At 44.3% G+C, this 17,947-nt stretch overlaps 1 protein-coding gene across 1 annotated transcript; it reads right to left on the minus strand.

Moving 5' to 3' along the window:
• Window positions 1-9,405: 9,405 nt before the first annotated feature.
• Window positions 9,406-10,638, minus strand: LOC128048029 (non-histone chromosomal protein HMG-14-like). Its single transcript, XM_052640482.1, has one exon. The coding sequence runs from the start codon at window positions 10,501-10,503 to the stop codon at window positions 10,201-10,203; it is 303 nt and encodes a 100-aa protein (XP_052496442.1). The 5' UTR covers window positions 10,504-10,638; the 3' UTR covers window positions 9,406-10,200.
• Window positions 10,639-17,947: the final 7,309 nt, after the last annotated feature.

Here is a 17,947-nt window from a genome sequence, read left to right on the forward strand (position 1 = left end):
GAGGGCTTGCATGGTTCGTCCTGACCCAGTGGTTAGCATCACATTTCCTAAGGCTGAAAGAATGCCAGCCCCTTCGTGGACCATACCTCCAACCTGCTCCATAGGTACAGGGCGAAGGAAGGAAAGGGTGCTTCAGACCTTGGTGGAGAAATGTTTTTTGGATTCCTAGCTGCAACAGCCAGGCTAAAAGCCTTTGTGTGACTTTTCCCCAGGGCTCTTTCTGGACCACGATCCAGGTAATTTTGCAGGCTTCCCCATTCCCTCTCCCCTACTCTTACACCCCGGTACCCCTTCTTGATCCCAAGCAGAGGTGAAGGGTAATGGCTGACTTGGTTTCTGCTCCAATGAACACTGAACAACTGAAGATGTCATTTTCTAAGATTCAAGTTTGATGATTCTTAGTTTGAATCCTGCTGGTACAGCTGCCTGTATATTTTCTCAGCATATATATTACTACTTAGGATACTCTGTGTTACGTGTGGAGTCATGTCCCCCAGAACAAAAATATTGAAGTCCTAACTCCCTGGGACCTCAGATTGTGATCTTATTTGGAGATAGGGACTTCACAAAGGCGATCAGATTAAATGAGGTCACTAGGATAGGATCCAGTCCACTATGATTGATGTAATTTTACAAGGGGAAATTTATACCCAGAGACAGACATGTCCAAAGGGAAGATCATCGGAGACACAGGGAGGGCATTATCTACAAGTCTAGGAATGCTCAGGGCCACCAGACGCTAGGAGACAGGCAAGGAACAGACTCTCCCTCACACCCGTAGGAAGGAATCAACCCTGACAATACCTTGAGTTGGAACTTTTAGCCTCCAAAACTGTGAGACAACACACTTCTGTTGGTTAAGCCACCCAGTTACAGCAGCCCCAGGAAACTAATACACCATGTAACTTTGCCAGTGGTATTAATTCATTAAAATTTAATTCAATTTAACAAGTGCCTGTAAATAAATTCAGGAAGAGGTGGTGATATCCGATAATGGCTTAATGTGCTTCTCCCTCCCCCAGCTCTCCGAATCTCCTCTTCCCCACTGCGACCTATGCCCTGTTTATCCTCCCATCCTCTCTCTGTCCCTAAATCCCCTCCATATCCTCAGTTCCCCCTCTGCCAGCTTAGACTCCCTGGCCATCATTAGAAGCATTTTCTTGCATTTTATCGGCTACCTCACCCTCTCTCTCTGCACTTTTCTGGAAAACCTTGACCTTGATTAAATCCCATTCTGCCTTGACACAAACAATTAAATGTGGCTGGGAAAACACACCCGTTGAACAATAACACTTTAATGAACAGCCGCTAACCTGGGTTACCTGTCTAGCCCTTCATTCTCTCTACAAAGGACTATTTAACTACTACTTCCCCTCCTCAAAATTCTGGTATCTTCTCCTTTCCCCTTCCACTCTTCACTCTCAAAAAGTGACCTTGCTTCTTGTTTGACAGAGAAGCAATGAAAAGAAGACGTCTAAACATTCCAATTTCCACATCTCCCCAAACTTATGCTGTTGCCCTGATTGGCCTCCCTTTACCGTGAGTGGGCCATCCAAGCACCTATCTCAAGCCAGCCCTCCTCCTGGGTGCCAGACTTCAGCTCTTCTCCCTGTGGTGGCCTCCTTCTCTCCTGCATCATCAATGTTCCCTGTTTACTCATCTACTGGATATTTCCCATCAGCATACAAACACGCTGGGAGTCTTCACATTAAAAAAAAAAAAAAGAACTTCTCCCCACACATACCTCTTCCAGCTGCCTCTCCATTTCTCAGATCTTACTTATGGAAAAACCATTGAGCAAATTGTCTTTAGCTTCTCCTCTAATTTCTCTCCTGTTATTGTCTCTTGAAGTCACTCCAGTCAGTCTTTTGTTGCACAGGATTGTCACAAGACTAATCCTGTGATGGTGCAAAGACTTCCAAGTCAGTAAGTCCATTGGAAAATTTTCAGTCCTCATCTTGCTTGACTTACTGGAAGTAGTATACATGCCACAATGATTACTTCCTTCTCATTGAAATATTCTTTCTTTCAGTTCAGTTCAGTTCAGTCACTCAGTTGTGTCTGACTCTTTGCGACCCCATGAACTGCAGCACGCCAGGCCTCCCTGTCCATCACCAACTCCCAGAGTCCACTCGAACCCATGTCCATTGAGTCGGTGATGCCATCCAATCGTCTCATCCTCTGTCATCCCCTTCTCCTCCTGCCCTCAATCTTTCTTTCTTTGGAAATAATCTATTGCCCCCTCCCCCAATGTCCTTTAATGCTTTCTCCTCATTTCCCAAACTCAACATGTTGGCATATCCCAGGACTCAGTCCACATTGAATTTCTTATCTTCTGTATTTGCTTCCATTCCCTAGATGATACCATTCCATCTCATGCTTCAAATATCTAAGTGATCATCATCTCAACTTTATTTTTCAATTTTTCTCTCTCCCTAAACTACAGACTGAGACGCCCACCTGATACTTCCACTTAGATGTCTAACAGATCTCAAGTTTAGTATATATCCCTGGGTTGGGAAGATCCCCTGGAGGATATGGCTATCCACTCCAGTATTCTTGCCTGAGAAATCCCTTGGACAGAGGAGCCTGATGGGTTATAGTCTATGGGGCTGCAAAGAGTTGGACATGACTGAGTGACTGAATACACACCCATATACACTTTGGCCATGCAGTATGGCATGTAGGATCTTAGCTCCCTGATCAGAAATTGAGTGTGGAGTCTTAACCCCTGAACCACCAGGGAAGTTCCTAGATCTCAAGTTTTTAACATAAGCAAAATTAATTTGTAATTTTTTCTTCCAGCAATAGCCTTAGTAAAGTTTTTCTTCCAGCAATCAGTTCAATTCAATCACTCAGTCGTGTCCAGCTCTTTGCAACATCATGGACTGCATCACACCAGGCTTTGCTGTCCATCACCAACTCCCAGAGCTTACTCAAACTCATGTCCATCACGTCAGCGATGCCATCAAACCATCTCATCCTCTGTCATCCGCTTCTCCTCCCGCCTTCAATCTTTCCTAGCATCAGGGTCTTTTCCAAATGAGTCAGTTCTCCGCATCAGGTGGCCAAAGTATTGGAGTTTCAGCTTCAGTATCAGTCCATCCAAAGAATATTCAGGACTGATTTCCTTAGGTTTGACTGGTTGGATCTCCTTGCAGTTCAAGTGACTCTCAAGAGTCTTCTCCAAAACCACAGTTCAAAAGCATCGATTCTTTGGTGCTCAGCTTTCTTTATAGTCCAGCTCTCACATCCATACATGACTACTGGAAAAACCATAGCTTTGACTAGATGGACCTTTGTTGGTAAAGTAACGTCTCTGCTTTTTAATATGCTATCTAGGTTGGTCATAACTTTTCTTCCACATAGCAAGCATCTTTTAATTTCATGGCAGCAGTCACCATCTGCAGTGATTTTGGAGCCCCCCCCACCCCCGCCCCCCGGCCAAATAAAGTCTCTCACTGTTTCCAGTGTTTCCCTATCTATTTGCCATGAAGTGATGGGACCGGATGCCATGATCTTAGTTTTCTGAATGTTAAGTTTTAAGCCAACTTTTTCACTCTCCTCTTTCACTTTCATCAAGGGGCTTTTTAATTCTTCTCCTTCCATAAGAGTGGTGTCACCTGCATATCTGAGATTACTGATATTTCTCCTGGCAATCTTGATTCCAGCTTGTACTTCATTCAGCCAACATTTCACATTATATTCTCTGCATATAATTTAAATAAGAAGGGAGACAATATACAGCCTTGACGTACTCCTTTCCCAATTTGGAAATCAGTCTGTTCTTCCATGTCCAGTTCTAACTGTTGCTTCTTGACCTGCATACAGATTTCTCAGGAGGAAGGTCAGGTGGTCTGGTATTCTCATCCCTTTAAGAATTTTCCACAGTTTGTTGTGATCCACAGAGTCAAAACCTTTGGTGTAATCTGTAAAGCAAATGTAGATGTTTTTCTGGAACTCTCTTGCTTTTTCAATGATCCAGTGAATGTTGGCTATTTGATCTCTGGTTCCTCTGCCTTTTCTAAATTCAGCTTGAACGTGTGGAAGTTCACAGTGCACATACTGTTGAAGCCTGGCTTGGAGAATTTTGAGCATTACTTTACTAGCATGTGAGATGAGTGCAATTGTGTAGTAGTTTCAACAATTTTTAACATTGCCTTTCTTTGGGATTGGAATGAAAACTGACCTTTTCCAGTCCTGTGGCCACTGCTGAGTTTTCCAGATTTGCTGTAATATTGAGTGCAGCATGTTCACAGCATCATCTTTTAGCATTTGAAATTGCTCAACTGGAATTCCATCACCTCCACTAGCTTTGTTTGTAGTGATGCTTTCTAAGGCCCACTTGACTTCTCATTCCAGGATGTCTGGCTCTAGATGAGTGATCACACCATCGTGGTTATCTGGTTCATGAAGCTCTTTTTTGTACAGTTTTTCTGTGTATTCTTGCTACCTCTTCTTAATATCTTCTGCTTCCATTAGGTCCATACTATTTCTGTCCTTTATTGTGCTCATCTTTGCATGAAATGTTCCCTTGGTATCTCTAATTTTCTTGAAGAGATCTCTAGTCTTTCCCATTCTATTGTTTTCCTCTATTTCTTTGCACTGATCTCTGAGGAAGGATTTCTTATCTCTCCTTGCTCTTCTTTGGAATTCTGCATTCACATGGGTTTATCTTTCCTTTTCTCCTTTGCCTTTAGCTTCTCTTCTGTTCTCAGCTATTTTTACGGCCTCCTCAGACAACCATTTTGCCTTTTGCATTTCTTTTTCTTGGGGATTCCCTTTAAAGATCATAGTAACCCCCCAACAGTTGTTCATTCCTCAAAACTTACATTCACCTAAAACTTGTATTTCACACTTAATCTTTCAGAAATAAAGGATATTGTCTCACCTTTTAGAAGGTATATAATACTTAATGAGTCTCCCACCTTTGTAACTCACTGTGGTCCAAGCCACCATCATCTCATACCTGGTTTTTGCAGTAGCCTTCTAACTGACATCCATGCTTATGCTCTGTCACTATACAGTTTTACCTAAGCAGCCCTGATAGTAGTCTGAATTTATTTTTATAACAGCTTAATTGAGATATTATTCACATACTATATATTTGCCTATTCAAAGTGTATAATCTAATGGCTTTAAGTATATTTACAGAGTAGCACAACTGTCAGCACAATAAATTTCAGGGTATTTTAACTGCCCCCCTAAAGAAACCCCGTGCCCATTAATAATCACTTCAGATTTCATCCTAACCTTCCCTGCCAACCCCCTCATCCTTAGGCAAGCTGCTGATCTAGTTTCTGATTCTATAGATTTGCCTATTTTGGACATTTCAGATAAGTAGAATCATATAGTATGTGATCCTTTGTGTCCGGCTTCTTTCACTTAATGTGTTCAAGGTTCATCCATATTATAGCATGATTTTGTATTTCACTGCCTTTTTCAGTACCAAATAATATTCTATTAGGGCTTCCCAGGTAAAGAATCTGCCTGCAGTGCAGGAGATGCAAAAGATGTGGGTTCGTTCCCTGGGTCAGGAAGATCCCCGGGAGGAGGGCATGGCAACTCACTCTAGTATTCTTACCTGTAGAGTCCCATGGACAGAGGAGCTTGGTGGATACCATCCATGGGGTCGCAAAGAGTCCGACATGACTGAAGTGACTGAGTGTGCACACATGCAATATTCTATTGTGTCGCTATATCACACCTTGTTCATTTATCCATCAGTTAATGGACATTTGCATTGCTTCCACTTTTGATTTCTGTGAATAATACTGCTATGAACATTTGTGTACAATGTTCATATTGGACATACACTTTCATTTCTCTTGAGTATATAAGGAAGAGTGGAATTGCTGAGTCATATGGCAGCTCTATGCTTAACCTTTTTGAGGAACTGTCAGATTGTTTTCCAAATCACTACATCATTTTACATTCCTACCAACAATGGATGAGGTTCCAAGTTTCTACATCTTTACCAACACTTGAAATTATCTGATATTTTGTTTATAGCCACCCTAGTGAATGTGAAGTGATCTCTCATTATATAAATCATTCCTTTCAAAATGTAAGTTACATCATGTCACTCCCTTTTCCTCAGTGCCCTGCTGGCACATCACTCATTGTGAACTCTGAGTTTTCACAATGGCTGTTAAGGCCTTGATTTGCCCCCCACCTTTCCCAACCCAGCCCTCTTACCTGCTACTTTGGCTCTTTCTCTTTTTGCCCAGTTTGGCCACAGAGCCTTTGTAGTTACTGTTTATCTGCCTAGAATATGTTTCTTTCACATCCCCACCTGGCTTGCCCCCTTATCTGCTTTGGGTCTCGGGTCACTTGCTGCCTTATTGAGGAGGTCCTCCCTGAGCACCCAGTAACTCTGAGCCCTCCTTCACGCCTTTCCTTTACCCACCACAGCCAGCAAATGGAAGTACTTGGGGTGGGAGACTTTTCAGTAGGTATCCCAAGCCATGTGAATTCGGCAGTCTATACCTCCTACTGATAAGGTCTACACTGCCTATGCTCTTGAAAGACTTGACATTTGAAAAAGAAAAAAAATTTTTTTGACTTTAAGTCTCAGATCTCTCTCTCCGCCCCCGCCCCGTCCCCAACCTTTAAACATTATTAATTATTTTCCTTTTTGGCTGTGATGTAATGGCGTGTGGGATCTTAGTTCCCTGACCAGGGACTGAACCTGGGCCCTCAGCAGTGAGACCAGAGTTCTAACCACTGGGCTACCATGCATTCCCTTTAAATTTTTTTTTTTTTTGTGGGTGTGGTGTTTTGTTATGAATTTTTTTAGTTCTTTCAGGATGAGAGAACATGAGGTGAAGTGCAAACAGCTACCGGATAGGCCATTAACATATAACCTATAACACTGCCAGAGGAGCGTTATTGTCAGAAATTTAGCTCCGTTTATTCCCTGCCTTGTCACTAAATTGCTGTGTGACTCTGGGTAGATCACTTCACCTTCCTGTGTATATTTCCCCTGTTTGTAAACAAAGGGGCGGGACTACAAGATCTTTGGTGTCCCCGCTAGCCCTGACACTCTATATTCTGTCAAACTTTTCACCTAATGAGATATTAACTCTGGCTTAGTTTTAGGCCCTGGGGTCCTGGGAACTGGCAGCTATCAGCAAAAGATCTCCAAATGCAATTTGAACTCAGTGGAGCTTAATGTATTTTTGTATCTGGGCTTCAGGAGATCAAGCTTTGAGTTGGCAATATGGGGAATTCAGTTTCTATTTTTGACAAGCTGTTGGATTTCTTGAATGATACGTTGCATCTGGCAGCATTACTGATGAAGCAGGGAACAAGGACAGAGTTAAGAATTTCAGAATAGTTGAAGGACCTTAAAAGATTGACCCTAATGAGGACAGTAGGTTTAAGAACCAGAGGGTTTGCCTTCCAAAACTCATTATGCAGCACGAGCTACTTCAAGATGGGAGGGAGGTAGTATGAGGGGAGAAGGGTTAGGTGGAAAGCTTTAGGAGGGCCAGGACTCAGGTAGGCTAGACAAGAAGCCTGTTACTCTTGCTCTTAATAGATTAATTGATTTCTTATTAATATGTGTCTGTTGGCAGGAGAGAGAAGTGACATTTATGAAATTGTGAGGGTAGGAAAGGTTGAGGGTGGTTGGTCTCTATGTTGCTTGTAGAAATAAATGATTTCATTCCTGTAAACGAAAGGCCTCTTAAGGACAAGTAAATATCAGAGCTAATTTGCACTAATGTGATGACACATTCTAAAATTGGCTTTCTCTGTGATAGCCTCACCCTGTGTGATTGTTCGACATGCCCTAGGGCCACCTCTACAGAAGACTTTCTTAATGGGCCAGGTTGGGGATGGTTGGGGCTGGAGCCTAAATGCATGTACGAGACCCCTGGCCCCTGCCTAGTAAGAGGCAGAAAGGCTGAAGACGTTGCAGAAAGTAGGGACACAGTCTGGAATTCCTGCCTCAGTAGCTGGGTTTCCCCAGGGCCCTGGTGATGCCATGAGCTTCTAGGACATCTATATACAAGAGTCATGTTGGCTACGTTGGTTTGTGATACATGGCTCTGAGCATGAATCACAGCTGTCTGGATGGAAGAAGGGAGCTTTTAGTACAGAAGGGGCCTGCAGGTTTCATGTTAACTATCAACAATGATTCATTAGCAGTGATTTTCTGGAACATGTTATTGAGAAGGACTCTAAGTTTCTTATCTAGGCACAGGAGACGTGGATTAGCAATGTCTCCAATGAGTGAAAAAGGTCACAAGGATGTGCAACCTAAGTATTTGCTTAATTTTAGAGAGAAAGTTGAGCCCACAAGAGGGGAAGTGACCTGCCTGAGGTCACAAAGCTCACTAGACAGTTGGGAGGAAACCCAGGTCTCTGTTCTCTGATGCCTAAAGTTGTGTCATGCTGGGAGCTGTCTCATCAACAGCTAAGGAAGCCCAAAGTTAATCTGGTTCCTTCCTTTTCTAAGCCCTTTAATGGCTATTGTTGTCTTTCTCTTTTTAAGTCCTTATTTGTTTAACCCTCTGGTTAAGTTGATGCTTTTGAACTGTGATATTGGAGAAGACTCTTGAGAGTCCCTGGGACTACAAGGAGATCCAACCAGTCCATTCTAAAGGCGATTAGTCCTGGGTGTTCTTTGGAAGGAATGATGCTAAAGCTGAAACTCCAGTACTTTGGCCACCTCGTGCGAAGAGTTGACTCATTGGAAAAGACTCTGATGCTGGGAGGGATTGGGGGCAGGAGGAGAAGGGGACGACAGAGGATGAGATGGCTGGATGGCATCGCCGACTCGATGGATCTGAGTTTGAGTGAACTCCGGGAGTTGGTGATGGACAGGGAGGCCTGGCGTGCTGCAATTCATGGGGTCGCAAAGAGTCGGACATGACTGAGCAACTGAACTGAACTGGTTAAGTTTATGTGTTTAGGCGCCAACGGTTTGAAGTAAGGTACATGATGGCTTAAGGAATTCAGTCCATTCCAGTGGAAAGTGGCCCAGGTTCCTACAAGTTCCTGAAAGTCAACAAGGGACTTTTATACTTCTAGGGTAGGCTAGGGTCTGCAGCCCTTGTCCAGCAGGAATAAGTTTCAGGATAAGAGACCTTAGCCCCTTACCCCTTAAGAATAAAGGTGTAGGACTCCCCTGGTGGTACAGAGGATAGGGATCCACCTGCCAGTGCAGGGGACGCAGCTTCAGTCCCTGCTCTGGGAAGACTGCACACGCTGCGGAGCAACTAAGCCTGTGCTCTAGAGCCTGTGGTCTGCAAAAAGAGAAGCCACAGGAATGAGAAGCCTGGGTGCTGCTACAAAGAGTAGCCCCTGCTAGCCACAACTAGAGAAAGTCCATGAGCAGCAACAAAGAGCCAACGCAATCAAACATAAAATAAATTTTTTTTTTTTTCTTTTATAACTGAGATTTTATTGGTTGTTTTGAGGATCACTACACAGACATTTCAATTTGTACACAATTCTTCACATACGTACCAGAAATCTAAAATATCATGTAGTTGTGATTCTTAACAGTTATTCCAGTGACTTTCCAGCTTAAAATTTGGAGCAAACTTTCCTTAACAGGATATCAAGTACCAGTATCTTCAAATATTGATATGTTGTTACATCTTAAGTCCCACTGATTCACAATTTAATATCATATATACTACATACCCAAACTGTCAATCGTTCACAGCACATTAACCAAGTTACTAGGAAAACTGGACTACCACGACCAAAGATGTTATAGTATAGTGCACAAAATTCTGACCAGGAGAGCCAAGATCAAAAAGTGGTTTTCTGTAGGAAATAATTCTACCAAAACAATATGGGAAGAGAAGTAATTTAAAGTGTTCAAGACATTAACTGCACAACTGACTCCAAACTGCCATTTAGAATGCTTTTGTATTATAGGATATAAAAGCTACCCCCCATCTATGGAATGTTAAGCTGACACCCAAGACAATCAAAGCCTCCCGTATCCAATATCCCACTATTTTCTGGTTGTACCAAAAAATAAACAACCAGCAAATGATTTCACCTCTTAAAAAAAAGCATTTACACTTAAAAAATGGGATGAGGTGGGATTCCCTCCTTTTTAAAAATGTTTCTAAAGCTACTAAAAAACTTGCATTTACAAAATAGTTGATAAAAATATTCCTCTGGATTGTACAAGAAGGGAAACAGGGACCACTGACAGGACTTGGTGTGTGGTTATTAATCAGACTTGGCTTCTTTCTCTTCTGCTTCATCAGAGGCTGGGCTCTCCTCGTTTTTAGTCTCTCCATTTTCTGCAGGTAAGTCTTTAGTCTCCTGGTTGGCCACTTCCGCCTGTTTTCCCTTTGCTCCTCTTTTCCCTTTTGTTTGCACTTTTTTGTCTGAAGATTTATCCTTTCCCGCCGCCTTTTTTGGCTTCGTTTCCACTTTCGCAGGAGCCGGTTTAGCTGACAACCTCGCCGATCTCCTCTTGGGCTCCTCCTTCGCCGCCCCCTCGGCGGAGCTGACCTTCCTCTTGGGCATCGTGGCGACGGGGCGGGCGAGAGCCGTGTGCCTGAAGGCCGCGGCGCGCCGAGAGCCTTCGCGAAGCCGAGTAGCCTGACCGCAGCCGCTCCTCCCGCCGCCCGAGCTGCTGGGACCCGCGGCGGGGGTGGTGGGAGAACCAATAAATTTTTAAAAAATACAAAATAATAAAAATTTTAAAAAAAGCAGTCTCTTGGGGGGGGGGTGGGCGGCGTGGAATGAGACAGGTCTAGGACCTGGACCTTTTGCTGCCGTGCTACAATGTTTGCACCTGGACATACCTCTCTTGGAGCAACAAAATACAAAGAAACTATCTGGGACTAAAAATAACTGCATGCATGCAGCAATTAGGAAAAATTTTGGATGAAAGATACAAAAAGACCAAAAAGCCAAACTGCCACTTCTGAAAAGTCCTGAGCAAAAGCAGAGTACCTCACATGCCCCCTGCACACACCACCACCTAAGGGGTGGGCAAACCACCTAAGCCATCCCGCCGACCTGACCTGTTGACACCCCTACCCTTACAAGGAACCGGCTTGCCCACATTCAGGGAACTGGGCAAGCAAGGGAAGCTGTTGTTTGTTCTTGCTGCCTCCTGTTGCAGTGGAGGCCCAATAAAGCCTTGCCTGAAAAAAAAAAGGCTCTGTTCCAAAGGATATTCACAAAACGTGTAGGGAAACATGAAGCTGGGGCTGACTGGCATGTAATGACACCCTGCTTTGAGCCACATCATAAAGTTTCTTTTGCTGTTGCTTCAGCAGGGATGGGAGTAGCACCTAACTGCTTTCATTCTGTGAAAGTGGCACTACGACAGAGGTCGTGGAAACACTATTCTTGGAGCTATGAAACTTTTGAAGGGAAGGTTCATTGTTCTACAGAGACACATCAGGTATCCATATTTCTTTCAAATATTTCCCCTCATAAGTTATGATTTGCAAGCTTTTAGTCTCTGGAATTCTTAGTACCTGCTTTCTTCCTAAACGTGAAGTTGCTAACCTAGACTTGCTGAAGATTTTCATCTTATTATGAGGGTTTGTGTCTAATGGACTCTTTAGTGGCTGTGGGTCCCTGGTCCTGCTCCCTGATGCTGGCAGTATAGATTGGTCTTCAGGAATTGCCTGTGGTAGAAGGAAGCTATCCCACGATGGTATGGCCCCTTCTTGAAGGGTGGTCTGTGTCAGGGGCTATATGTACAGGGGTTCAAGAGCAACCTTGAAGGGCTATGCCAGTCGATCAGCAGAGGCCTCCGTTGCAAATGCATCTGTTGAGCATCTTTTCTCCCTAAGCTCAGTTCTGCTTTCCCCACCTTCTTAGAGGCATTGTTCCTGAGAGCAAATCCCGATAAACATCCTGTGTGCAAATGTTTGTCTGAGAGACTATGTTACAGAGAATACCACCCAAGACAGACTAGATTTTGAGGATGTTAAACAACCCTGGTGGCTCAGATGGTGAAAAAAAAAAAAAATCAGTCTGTGATGTAGAAGAGCCAGGTTCAATCCCTGGGCCCAGAAGATCCCTGGAGAAGGAAATGGCAACCCATTCCGGCATTCTTGCCTGGAAAATTCCATGGACAGAGAGATCACAAAGTCCATAGGGTCACAAAGAGTCAGATACAAATGACTGACTAACACTTAAACTCTGAAGGGTGAGCTTACTGAAATGAGAACACTTTCCCTGGCCACAGATTTAACACACTTTCAATGACTTGAGGTAGTGCTAGGAGGGCTTTTGCAACCTTGGAGAATGCAACGGTCCATGCCAAACAAAGTAGAAATATCAGGACTGCCCAGGCAGATGGTAGAGGAAGTCACGGGATGGCTCAGAGAAATGGGTCTGCTAGAATGAATATACTACATAATGCCAGAATATTCATGAAAGTGTTAGTCGCTCAGTTGTGTCTGACTCTGTGATCTCATGAACTGTAGCCCGCCAGGTTCTTCTGTCCATTTGATTTTCCAGGCAAGAATATCCATTAGCTGACTAATTTCCATGGAAGGGTCAAGTGAACACTCTTTTATCCAAGCAGTAAGGAATGTGTTCATGAGGTGAGCATGGATACCCCTGAGAACTTCAGGGGTGTTAGTCCTCTGGAGCTAGGACTGACAGTAAGAGATGCTGTTACAGAACTGGGCTGTCTAGTTATAACAAAGATAGTAGGATCCTCAAATAATAGAGGCCACGTGGTGACACTTAACACCAGGAGCAAGGCAGGTACAGTTACTGGAAAGAGGAACAAGGTCAAAGTAGCCAGTGGGGGATCTAGCTTGCACAGAATGTTGGAGACATTAAACAGAATATGGTGTTTCTGTAAATCAACCATACTTCAATTAAAAAAAGAATATGGTGTTCTTTAGGTACAAGATATTTCCCTGGTGGCTCAGTGGTAAATAATCCACCTGTCAATGCAGGAGACACAAGAGACGTGGGTTTGATCCCTAGGTAGGGAAAATCCCCTGGAGGAGGAGGAGGAAGAAATGGCAACCCACTCCAGTATTCCTGCCTGGGAAGTTCCATGGGCAGAGGAATCTGGCCAGCTACAGTCCGCGGGGTCACAAAGAATCAGACACGACTGAGCGACTGAGCATACACACAAGATAGACAGGGAACCAACGGGTATTACTTCATGCATACGATAAAAAAAAAAGGATAGATGGTCAAGAAGCTGAAGGCAGCCACCAAAGGGGGAAGAAAGGTCATGATTCTTTACCTATTTTCTGGACTTGAGCCAGTTCTTGGACCTGAAGTCTATTGGCTAAAGGAGAGGTCCGCTCACCTTGAGGAAAAAGGCTATGCCATCATAGCAAAAGTATGCAGTATTAATTCTTTCTGTTCCTTGTGGGCACACTGAGGCAAGGGGATTGCCCAAGCATTTTGAAGAATGTTAGACTTCCCTTGTGGCTCAGCTGGTAAAGAATCTGCCTGCAAAGCAGGAGACCTGGGTTTGATCCCTGGGTTGGGAAGATCCCCTGGAGAAGGGAAAGGCTATCCACTCCAGTATTCTGGCGTGGAGAATTCCATGAACTGTATAGGGTCACAAAGAGTCAGACATGACTGAGCGACTTTCACTTCACAGACACAGGGCTGGAACTGACATCGATGCCAAAAGCAGAAAAAAGTCATCCTGGTCTCCTTATTAGAGTAAGAGAGTTCAGGAGTCAGGTAGTAAATGGAATCCTATCTCTTCCTGGTTCATAGTGAGTCCACATGTTCCACCCAGTGGTCATTTCCCTGACCCTGGACTGTGTAACTGGAATGGATGTTTGGTGGCAGGCAGGACCACCATGTTGGTTTCTAGGTCTATGAGGTAAAAGTTAGCTTAGAGCAAAAGTTCAAGTGGAAGCCTCTGGAACTGTCTTCTACCCCCATGCCCAATGTTAAATCAAAGCCAATATTACATGTTGGAGGAAAAGTAGAGATTGGTGCTACCTTTAAGTATCTAAAGGGTGCAAGGCTAATGAGCATATCTCCACCTTGTTTACCAGCTTGACCACTACAAAAACCGAATGGATTCCAGAGGTCAACAGTGGACCAACACAGTCCCAAGGAAGCATAGTCCTAATCACAGTTGTGATGTTGGCTATGATATCATTGCTAGAGCAGGGTTTTATGTGGCTTCAGATGTGTAGACCAGTGTGTGGTCATCTGGTGAATGTCTTTTTTTTTTTCCATCCTCATCTATAAGAAGAATCAGAAACAACTGACATTTATGGGAGTGAAATTCTTACCCCAGGGCTTTGTGATTTCTCCTTCTTATTGACATCATATCATCTGAGGCGATTTGACTCACCTGGCCGTGATACAGACTATCGTATTGATCCTTTACACTGATAATACCATATTTATTGGATAAGATGAGCAAACAGCAGCAAGTAAGTGGAGGTTTGGGTAAGATATATGTGCTCCAGAACAAAGATAAGTCACTACATTGCTGGAATTTTTAGAGGTCAGGTGGTTTGGGTCATGTCAAGACATCATCTCCAATTAAGTCAAATTATTTCATCTCTCTTCTCCTAACACCAAGAAAGAAGAAAACTGGTAGGTGTTATGTGATTCTAGGACAATATAGTCCACACTTGGGAACACCGGTTCAATCCATTTACCATGTATGTATGCAGAAAGCTTTGAGTGTGCCAAGAGCAGGAAAGGGCTCTGTACAGATCCAGGCTGCAGTGAAAGCACCTCTGCCACTTGGACCATAAGACCTGCAGACTCTATGATGTTAGAAGTCTGTGTGGTGCTTAAAAGACTCCATGTGTAATTGATGGTGAGCCCCAGCAAGAGGGTCACAATGCAGGCCCCTAGGGTTCTGCAGCGAGGCCCTTCCATTCCTAGCAGAGAACTATATAGCATTCAAAAAGTGACACCTGGCATGCTGCTTGGAGCCCGTCCTCCCTTGATGGTATGATAAAACAGCTGACCTTGTACCATTAGGTGGTCTTGTGGTCAGAGTTGCCCATCACTAAATCTGGGTTGAATCTGTCGAGACTGAGAGGATCCATCAGCAATTCATCATCCTCATCAGCTGGACCAGGCATAAGCAGGGTCAGAGGGCACATAAAAGCTGTGCGAGTGAGTGGCTAGGATCCTGTGCCATTCGCACTTATGCCCCAGGCCCTCTCCCTCAGCACACACCTATGGTGATGGAGAGGGTTCCTTATGACCAGCTGTGAGAGGAGGAAAGAGCAGAGCTTGGTTCACAAGTGGGTCTACATGCAGATGGAGGCCAAGAATGGACATCTGCTGCACTATAGTTCTGCTCAGTGACAGACATCAGGGCGTACACTGGGGCCACCACTTTGTGTGAGAAGATAAGTGGTTCAAGGGAAGTAATAATATACACAGACTGGAAATAACATACACAGACTCAGCAGTGATGGTGCTCAGTTGCTCAGTTTTGTCCAGCTCTGTGACCCCATGGACTATAGCCTGTTGGGCTCCTCTGTGTACGGAATTCTCCAGGCAAGAATATTGGAATGGGTTGCCATTTCCTACTCCAGGGGATCTTCCCAACCCAGAGACTGAACCTATGTCTCCTGTGTCTCCTGTACTGGCAGGCAGATTCTTTACTACTGAGCCACCTAGAAAGCCTATGACTCAGAGTCAGTGGCCAATGGTGGGGCTGACTGGACAGCAGCCTGGAGTGAGCATGATTAGAAACAGAGGATGAGATCTGGGCAAGAGGCATTAGGATGGCAGCATGGAGTGTGAAGATCTTTGTCTAGCATGTTAACCTCCACCTGAGAACAACCCCCACTAAACCAGCATTAGCATCCAAGTATCTTCCTACTGCAGAATTTGGGGCTTTGGCCAGTGGTTGACCAACTCATCATTTCAACTTCAACTTACTTTCTTCAGAGAGAACTTCCTCGACTATCTTAACTAAGGGTTTTCCCCCTCTGCTGTAGTATTAATACATCAGTCAGGGGGGTGTGGGACAGGGGACAAATTCAGAGATGTAAGTCAAAATGAAGTTTCAGTTAGCATCTGAGGAAGGCTTCCCCAGATTCCTCGGTGCTGTCCCTGGTGATCTGGGCCTGTGTCTTGCAGGGCAAGACCTCCTTGAGGACAGAGACCATACCATAGTTTTGCATCTCTGTGCACCACTGCACTTCTTCACTTTTATCTTCTTCATTTTTCTTACAGTAAGTCATCCTATTTGGTGTAAGTTGTCTGTGCCTTTGATTAGTCTCCAAATCTTTTCTTATTTACCACTTAATCCCCTATGCTGAAAACGATTCTTGACACAGAGTATGTACTCAATAGATATTTGTTGAATGAAGGAAAAGAGCTCAGCAAGGGTAAGGAACTTGCCCAAGGCCACAAAGCTAATGAATGTTACAGCAGGGGTTTGAATCCAGGCTTCCAAGTGCTGATTTGTGCCTTTGGCCGAGATACTGAACGTCTTTCTTTGTGTCTTAGTTTCTTCATCTATATCTACCTTTGGGACAATAATAGTATCTACCTTTGGGCTATTGTGAGGATAAGAGGAGTTAGTGTATACGAGTTCAGGGTAGTGCTTGACACATATTTGTCATGGCAGAAGTGTTCATTATTAAGTAGCAGAATGGGATTTAAACTTGGGTGTGACTGGGTCTTAAACTTTGGTGGAGACTTTTAAGTGGCGTTTTTGAGGACACTGGGGACTTAGGAGAAGAATCATGTCTGACAAAAGGAAAGAGTAGATACTTGATGTAGTTAACTTCATAACCTCACCAGTCCTCATGTATTGAGCATCTAATGTATACGAAGTGCAATGGTGGGCCACATGGGAGAAGCAAAACTAGAGTATGGTCTCTGTCCTCAATGAGGTCTTGCCCTGCAAGACGGAAGGCCCACATCACTGGGGACAGTGCTGAGGCAGGAAGTGTCCTTCTTCAAGGCTGAGGATAGCTGTTGTCCTGTGACACCAGCTACATTTCACACTATTTATGTATCCCTCCCCCCCCCCCCCCCCCCCCCCCCCCCCCCCGCCATTCCAGATGCATGGAAACACCTATAGAAATCTGGGAAACCTTCCTCAGATGTTAACTGCAACTTCATTTTGACTTACATCTCTGAATTTGTCCCCTGTCCCACCCCCACCCCTCCCCCCCACACCCGACAAGTGACCAAAGCAGGCCTCCTTGTGACCTGTATGTGGCCCTCTTTGGGCTTGACCTCTGGCTTTCTGATGCCCAGACCTTGAGCCCTGACTCAGGTGGAGCTTACAGGCCAGCACCACTCCGGTTTATGCCATGGCTCATGGAAGCGCATGGTCACGTTTTTATTCCTGACACTGAAAACTTGGCCCAAACTACTCTGGGGTGAATTGTATTGCGCTTAGTCTGGTTGTTGGTGCCAGTATTGTTTGTTGACTACTCTGGCGAGTGCTGAGTTCCTATTTAGTGCATGATTTAACTAAGTTTTACTGTTTGAGTTCAACTCTAAGAATCAAGGCAAATCACAAGGTCCATTAGGCCTTCTTTCATAGGTTTGTTCATTTACAGCCACATGCCTCCTGCATTTCTGACGGAGGGGGTTGATCCCAAATCAGATGCTAGTAGTGTCATGGCTTGGCTAGTATTTGGCCTTTTCTTAATGTGGACTTATGGACATGAGTTTTTTTTCCGCAGTTTATTGTGATCCACACAGTCAAAGGCTTTTGCATAGTCAATAAAGCAGGAGTAGATGCTTTTCTGGAACTCTCTTGCTTTTTCCATGATCCAGTGGATGTTAGCAATTTGATCTCTGGTTCCTCTGCCTTTTCTAAAACCAGCTTGAACATCAGGGAGTTCACGGTTCACGTATTGCTGAAGCCTGGCTTGGAGAATTTTGAGCATTACTTTACTAGCATGTGAGATGAGTGCAATTGTGCGGTAGTTTGAGCATTGTTTGGCATTGCCTTTCTTTGGGATTGGAATGAAAAGTGACCTTTTCCAGTCCTGTGGCCACTGCTGAGTTTTCC

Source organism: Budorcas taxicolor, chromosome 5, assembly GCF_023091745.1.
Source record: "Budorcas taxicolor isolate Tak-1 chromosome 5, Takin1.1, whole genome shotgun sequence".
Taxonomy (NCBI): domain Eukaryota; kingdom Metazoa; phylum Chordata; class Mammalia; order Artiodactyla; family Bovidae; genus Budorcas; species Budorcas taxicolor.

Coding starts and splice junctions, on each gene's coding strand:
- LOC128048029 (XM_052640482.1), bottom strand. CDS start 10,503: ATGCCCAAGAGGAAGGTCAGCTCCGCCGAGGGGGCGGCGAAGGAGGAG.